General features: G+C 42.2%; 1 protein-coding gene across 1 annotated transcript in view; it reads right to left on the bottom strand.

The window, feature by feature from the left end:
• Positions 1-203: 203 nt before the first annotated feature.
• Positions 204-8,351, bottom strand: part of LOC120937244 (amine sulfotransferase-like) — a 53,399-nt gene continuing 45,251 nt past the window's right edge. Inside the window, exon 7 of the mRNA XM_040350293.1 lies at positions 204-462. Within this exon, the coding sequence (XP_040206227.1) occupies positions 344-462 (119 nt within the window). The 3' untranslated portion in view covers positions 204-343. The remainder of the gene's footprint in view (positions 463-8,351) is intronic.

The raw sequence follows: 8,351 nt of genomic DNA, 5'->3' as shown, positions 1-8,351 counted from the left end.
GATTCTACGAGAATCTGGCCCACAGTGTTTAGGTTTGACCTCATATTATATAATTTTGGTAAGTCTTAAGGAAAATTGTACAAGAATATTCTCTAATGTAAGACCATTGTATAATGTAAGGAACTTAGGAGTTACAGAATTTGCAGAGTTACATACAAGAAATGAAAACAGACAATGGTTATCATGTTTAGAGAAGATTCCAATTCTGATTTACAATTTTTTTAATAATAATATATATTATGATTATATATTTACCACTTTAAATCAAGGAAAATGCATTTGTATTTTTGTCATGACATGAGATAAGAAAGTGAAATGAGAGAAAACTGAAGGCTATTCTTGATCATTCTGAGAATTCCCAGGTAAAAATTTGTGATAAATTTCCCATTTTCTCCTGCAATAGTTTGTCAAATGTCTCACTCTGGGCCACAGTCATTATGTTTTTCCAGTCTCCAACTTGACCTGAAGATAAAATAACACAAATCCAAGTTACAATATTTAGATCATATACATTCATATATTTAAAGGGCGCAGGAGCACCGCCCCCTCTCTCACCATAGATAGATTCATGCATTGCATGAATCTATCTATGGTCGCCACTGCCGCCCCATATTCAGGTGTCCGGCCCCTTTTCGGGTAACGGGCATCTCAATTACAGAGGCAGGGGTGTTTTTGGAAGAGCACCGATTAGAGCCTGGCTCTAATAGGCGTCCTGATTAGAGCCATAGGCTCTATAGGCGTTTGCTGTTTACTTAGTGTTGTGTTAGGGAAGCAAATAAATCGCTTCCCTAAAACTGACCCGCCTCACAGCCAATCAGGTGCTCCGGTATGGTTACCTGTCACCTGATTGGCTGAAGTGGCAGGCGCTGTGATTGAACACCTATCAGGGCGTCCAATTAGGATGCAGAGGATGGGAAGAGGACGGGAGAAGACATCGAGGACAGCGTGGAGGACAGTGCTGTGACCCGAGACAGGTAAGTTCCGTTTGGGGGATGCATACTGGGCATGGCAATTGATGGGGCACAGTAGTGGCAATTGATGGGCACACTGGCAGAAATTGATGGGGCACAGTAGCGGCTATTGATGGGACAAAGTATCAGCAATTGATGGGCAAACTGGCACAATTGATGAGACACAGTGGCACCAATTGATGGGGCACAGTGGCAGCAATTGATGGGACAAAGTAGCAGCAATTGATGGGCACACTGGCAGCAATTGATGAGACACAGTGGCAGCAATTGATGGGGCACAGTGGCAGCAATTGATGGGGGGCAGTAGTGCTGATTGATGGGCATAGTGGCAGCAATTGATGGGCACAGTGGCTGAAAGTGATGGGCACACCGGCAGCAATTGATATGTACAGTAGCTGCGTTTGATGACACAGTGGCTGCGTTTGATGGAACAGTGGCTGAGTTTGATAGGCATAGTGGCTGCGCTTGATGGGCACAGTGGCTGCGCTTGATGGGCACAGTGGCTGCATTTGATGGGCACAGTAGCTGCGTTTAATGGGCACAGTGGCTGCAATTGATGTTTTTTTTTTTCAGTTTGTATTCAGTCAGGTATTTTCTCTCACTTCCTGTTTGGCTATGGACAGGAAAGGAAGGAAAATCTTCACAGTAGCACACAGATGGCAAAAAAACATCTGACACGGGTTATAACCCTCACTCTATCCAAAATGAAAAAAAAAGTTTTGCCTATAGTTCTACTTTAAGGAAATCTTCCAAAACGTGTTACATCTTGTTTGGCTGAGACTAATACGCTAAATGCAGCTTCTGGAATACAGGGATTTTCCAAACCCATGTTTCTGCAGAGGTGAATCCCTAATTGATAATGTAAAATAAAGTATGGGACCACTGTCTTACATTTTAAGCCCTATTCTTTAAAGGTAGATCTGGCTTACCCATGTAGTGCTCTGTGTATTTCCTATGTTGGCTTAGGGTTGGATGTATGGTGAGTAAGCTGTCAGGAATAATGTGGACATCTTGGTGGTATATGGGCCACTGTCACCCTCTTGCTCAAATACTTCAAGTGCTCTGGTAAAACTTTGAGAAAAGTACATTCAGAGCAACTGTTTCCTTTATTTCTGAAATATATTGCTGAGGAACTCGTGCACAACTGGGAACATTTCAGTTTTGTGGTTTTCTTTGCTATCATGATTGATCAGACAGTGGGGTGGAATCAGGGTGGTTGTTTGTGGGGTTTTACAGTCCCATGGCATTCTCACATATTAAAGCTTAAAGGGAGTATAAAGGCCTTTGTTAACTTGCTTGACTACTGTCTACCTTTACAACACTATTGTATTTCTTTGTTGGCTGCACCTACAGGTGTCTGGCAGACACATACAAAAATTAATTTTATAGGAGAAAGTGTTAGAGAGGAGTTGCAGAGTAGCTTGCAGCACCAGAGATGCCTATAAAGAGGACAAGCCATAAACATATATACTGTATACCCAGTGAAAAACTCACCAAATAAATATGTCAGAAGTGAAAGTAAACAACTGTATTTTTCATGCTTAATCCTATTCGAGCCTGGGAGGCTGGTCTTAGATGCGAGTGTTATCCAAAGGGTGCATTTTCTCTAAATGCCCACCTATGGATTAATCCTACTCTTCCTCAATTTTTTAAAGTACCAGAGCCAATTGCATGGACCAAATATAATATTAAATTACTTTCTCAAGTGGTTACTGATCAGAAATGAGTACCTCAAGCGTGTACTCTCGACTTACTTTAATTTCTATTTTGCCGTTAGAGGGTCTTTAAGCTAGGTGGTTACGAGATATACCAGATTTGGATATGGAGGATTAGAGTGGTGTGTGGGATTTCCCTCTGTGATCTCTGGGATCCTTGAGAGACCGCATGATCCAATTTAAATTGGTACATAGAGCATATATTTTGTCTTACAGACTTCAAAAGATAAATTCCGGGTGCTCTTCTAATGCCCCGTACACACCATCACTTTATGTGATGAAAAAAAAAAACATTTTCTGTGAAGTAAAAAATTACGTTTTTGAAACTTCAATTTTCAAAGACGAAGTTGCCTACACACCATCGTTTTTCTCACAATGTTCTAGCAAAGCGAGGTTACGTTCACCACGTTTTTCCATTGAAGCTTGCTTCATAAGTAGCTTCTGGGCATGCGCGGGTGAAAAACGTCATTTTAAACAACGTTTTTTGCTACACACGGTCAATTTCTGTGAAGTAAAAAATTACGCTTTTTTTGTCGTTTTTTACAAGACATAAAACAACGCTTTCCCCCACACACGGTCAATTAAAGTGACGTTTTTAAAAACGTCATTTTTTTTCATCACATAAAGTGATGGTGTGTACGGGGCATATGTGTTTGAGGTGTGGAGCATCTCAGGGGGATTAACACACATCTTTTGGACTTGTCCATATAAAGCAATTATTTGTGTGAAAGTGGTGGATTTATTAAATTCTATCACCTCTGCTCCTTTACCGGTTTCATTCTCTGTTTGCCTGCTGGGTTTGGTAGAGGCTATTATGCCTACAGTGTCAAGTCTCTGGTGTGAGGCCGGATTGCTGAGAGGGCGCCCCTTGCGGCTAAGTGCACCGCACCCCTGGGAATGAGACAGGGGATACGGGGCCCAAAGGTGCACAGATTGCCAGTACTGCTGCTGACTAGGTAGATGCAGGCAAGGTAGCTGGGGGTGCTGGAAGAGCGGACTCAGTAGCCGTACAGGGAAGGGTTCAGGTGCGGTACCGTAGGTAAACCAAAAACGAAGTCTGGAGTAGACATGTGCGTTCCCGTTCGTAACGAATGGATTTTCGTACGAATTTGTTAGTATTCGTACATTCGGATCAATTCGAACATCCGAAAAGCTGAAAGATCCAAAATACGAAAATTACGGAATTACGAATAAGCAAAATAACAAGTAAGCGAAAATACGAACGTATGATTGGACAATTTTACTAAAATACGAAACACCGAAAAAGCAAAAGAACGAAAATGACATCTATAACGAACAATTTGCATTCCGTATTTTAAATCCTTTGTCTGTTCGTATTTTCATTCGTATGTTCGTATTTTCATTTGTGTGTTTTGTAAATCCGTTTCTTTGTCTGTTCGTAAATTTGTGTACTTGTATCGTTCTTTCGAATGGGCACTGGGCAGTGTAGCTAGTGAGTGATGTATCTTACTTAATATCTTAGCCAATCAGCTTATCTATTTTGTGCTGAGTCACATTGTACAGTGTAAAGCCTCGTACACATGATCGGACTTCAAACAAACTTTTCCGTGGATTTTTGTCTGAAGGGAGTTGGCCAGACTTTTGAAACCGAAAAAGTTTGTCCGATAGAGCGTACACACGGTCGGATTTTTTGGAAAACGCTAATTTTGAAGTTTGTTGGCAAAAAGTCAGACCGTGTGTACGGGGCGTAAGAGAAAGTATATCTTAATATGGATTAGCCACGTGTTGCTATATATTTACGAAAGTACAAAATTACGAATCCATTAAACGAAAATTATTATCTAACAAAATTACGAATTTCGAATTAACGAAGATAAATTAGACAGAATTACGAATCATTCAGTATAAATGAAAATAAAACTGTTACGAAAATACGAACGGGTTCCAAATAGGAAAACTTGGGTCTTACGAAATACTAACAGGTCCGAATAGGAAAACTTGAGTCTTACGAAATTACGAATCTTTACGAATCTACAAGACGGGACTAAACGAAACCAAAAAAATAAGATTTTTTTTGTTGTGCACATGTCTAGTCTGGAGCCAGGCCAAGGGTCATACACAGGAATCAGTCCAAGGAATTTACTCTATATCTTCTGCTCCTGTGTATGACCCGGCTTGTTCTTGTAGTCAGCCAAGCCGGGGTCAGATGCGAGGAGATAAGCAGAGTCACAGGTTCAGACGTAAGCCAAGGGTCAAGCCAGAGACTCAGGATACACAGGATACAGGAGATACAGGAGACACAGGAGACACAGGAAACCGACGACAATCCAGCAATTTGGGTCAGACAGTGGCAGCCTTTTATAGGCCAGCAGGGGGATCCACCTGTCACATGATGTGCCTCAGGCCGCCATTTCTTCTACTGGCAAGATTGCCAGTACTTCTACGGCCATTTCCCTGACACAGCCTTCGGCCATTTCTTCTACTGGCAAGATTTCCAGTATTTTTACGGCCATTTCCCTGACATACAGTGACTGAGCGAGTATTTGTTAATACAACATTATTCTATGCAAGAAAAGCCATTGCTTTGCATGGGAAGAAATCTTGTTCTCCTACGCTTTTATATTGGAAACATTGTATAGAGACACCTACATGAATAGGGATTGCCCTAGTAAGTACGATAAAATCTGGGCAAAGTGGCTGGAAAAATTGTACATGGCATCTAATGCAGATGAGGGTAATTAATCATAAGTTGGGCGTTTCCTTTTAGGGGATGCTTGGGGCTATTGGTGATATAAGGGACTAATGTTTCCTTTCTCCTCTTTCCTCGATATATGGGGTGAGGCTTGACATTTGAATGGACACATGGGACGGCCTAGATCTAAGACCAGATAAAATATTCTCTCTGTTAATTATTATTTTCTTTCCATTTTTTTTTTTGCAGTCACGCCCCCTGTATGGCAACTATCTGAGCGAACGTGTGACATGCAAAGCTGATCCATGAAGCGGAGATCCATGGCTGTGTAGCGAGGGAGACTCGATTTGCATACCTTGGGTCCGTCGTCACTGATTCCACTCGTTTGGGCACTTATTGAAGAGTTTGCTGTGCTATTTGCTGCTCGTTTTTAAGGAGATTCATGTGAGTGTAATGGTTGAAGTTTACACAGTGTTTTAATAAAACTGATTTTACGTTATCACACTATTGGTGCATTCTTTATCATTTACATGCGGAGCAATCTGGCAGTTATTTGGTTGGAATTTGGAACATCTGCTAAACCTGTGTGTGATGTTTTGTTTACACGCCAAGCACGAGAGTGTAAGGCATATTGAGCTAGTGAGTGTTGTATCTGACAGGAGAGGAATCACTGGCACTTGGGTGTGGTGGAAGATTAGAAGATAATTTGTACACCATCAACGATTGAATTTTCATTCATGGATTTATTTCAATTTATTTATATATAGTTTTTGTGCATTTATTCACATACAGTATGTCACAGGGTGATTTATTTGAAAGTATTGTCACTTTGATTATATTAAATAGTCTGTGAAAACAGACATTTCTTACATTTTATACAGTGCTACTTATTTTTTCACACTATATATCTTTTAGAGTTTAAAAATACCATTGCATAAATTTTTATTTAAAGTGGTTGCTTCACTATTAAACTATATCACTATAAGCGCAGTGGCGGATTTTTGCTTGGTTACCATTTATTTTATCTACATAAATATGGCCTAGGTTATAAGAAGATTGCCAAGATCCTGAAACTGAGCTGCAGCACAGTGGCCAAGACCATACAGTGGTTTAACAGGACAGGTTCCACTCAGAACCGGCCTCACCATGGTCGACCAAAGAGGTTGAGTGCACGTGTTCAGCATCATATGCAGAGGTTGTCTTTGGGAAATAGACGTATAAAGTGCTGCCAGCATTGCTGCAGAGGTTGAAGGGGTGGGGGGGTGGGGGGTCAGCCTGTCAGTGCTCTGATCATACACTGCACACTGCATCAAATTAGTCTGCATGGCTGTCATCCCAGAAGGAAGCCTCTTCTAAAGATGATGCACAAGAAAGCCTGCAAACAGTTTGCTGAAGACAAGCAGACTAAGAACATGGATTACTGTAGCCATATCCTGTGGTCTGATGAGACCAAGATGAACTTTTTTGGTTCAGATGGTGTCAAGCGTGTGACGGCAACCAGGTTAGGAGTACAAAGACAAGTGTGTCTTGTCTACAGTCAAGCATGGTGGTTGGAGTGTCATGGTCTGGGGTTGCATGAGTGCTGCCGGAACTGGGGAGGTACAGTTCATTGAGGGAACAATGAATGCCAACATGCACTGTGACATACTGGAGCAGAGCATAATCCCCTCCCTTTGGAGACTGGGCCGCAGGGCAGTATTCCAACATGATAATGACCCCAAACACACCTCCAAGATGACCACTGCCTTGCTAAAGAAGCTGAGGGTAAAGGTCATGGACTGGCCAAGCATGTCTCCAGACCTAGACCCTATTGAGCATCAGTGGGACATCCTCAAAAGGAAGGTTGAGGAGCGCAAGGTCTCTAACATCCACCAGCTCCGTGATGTCTTAATGGAGGAGTGGAAGAGGACTCCAGCTGCAACCTGTAAAGCTCTGGTGAACTCCATGCACAAGAGGGTTAAGGCAGTGCTGTAAGTTAATGGTGGCCACACAAAATAATGACACTTTGGGCCTAATTTGGACATTTTCACTTAGGGGTGTACTCACTTTTGTTGCCAGCGGTTTAGACATTAATAGCTGTGTGTTGAGTTATTTTGAGGAGACAGCTAATTTACACTGTTATACAAGCTGTACACTCAGTACTTTACATTGTAGCAAAGCGTCCTTTCTTCAGTGTTTTGTTACATGAAAAGATTTAATAAAATATTTTCAAAAATGTGAGGGGTGTGCTCACTTTTGTGAGATACTTTATATTAGAGGTCGAGCGATATGGGTTTTTCTATGGCCGATGCCGATATTTAGAAAACGGGGCGGCCGATAGCCGGTATACAATGCCGACTTTTGCGGCCGATATTTTAGGCCGATTTTTTTTTTGTTCCACCCATTTCGTAAAATTTAACAGTTTAGTTAAATATGTTTTGTTGTGGAGAGGGATGGGTGGTGCTAGGCGTGGGTGGTGCTGCGTGGTGGAGAGGGATGGGTGGTGCTGCATTGTGGAGAGGGATGGGTGGTGCTAGGCGTGGGTGGTGCGGAATTGTGGTAACGAAGATAATTGATTTGCAGTTCATTGTGAAAATGAATGAGGATGAGAGTTACATTGTGAAGAGGATCTCCACAATGTAACTCTGATATATACCCAGAGTCATCCTCATCCACTTTCTCAATGCCAGCCTCAGCCAGGTTTCACTTTAAAAAGACATTAATAAATAAATTCTGCAAGGGGGCACAGTAGCACACAATTTTAGGCAACTTACCCTCCATACATGCTGGTATCCTAATCTATCTGCATGCACCTGATAGGCTAGGTGCATGCAGATGAGCTGACGAGCCAGTCATTGATTAGAACTAGAGTGTAATGCAAGCAGACTCCGCCTCAGCAGGGACGGGAGACAGAGCTATTGCCGGCCACGATCTCCTGCTGGGGGGAGTTACTAGGTCAGGCGGCAGTTGTTGTTTCTACCTAATACAGCATGCCGAGGGAGGGGGTGGGGCCAATGGTTGTTTCTCCCTAAC

The sequence above is a fragment of the Rana temporaria genome, chromosome 4, assembly GCF_905171775.1.
Source record: "Rana temporaria chromosome 4, aRanTem1.1, whole genome shotgun sequence".
Lineage (NCBI taxonomy): Eukaryota > Metazoa > Chordata > Amphibia > Anura > Ranidae > Rana > Rana temporaria.
Note: the sequence above shows the minus strand (reverse complement) of the source record. Positions and strands in the feature narration are given on the sequence as shown.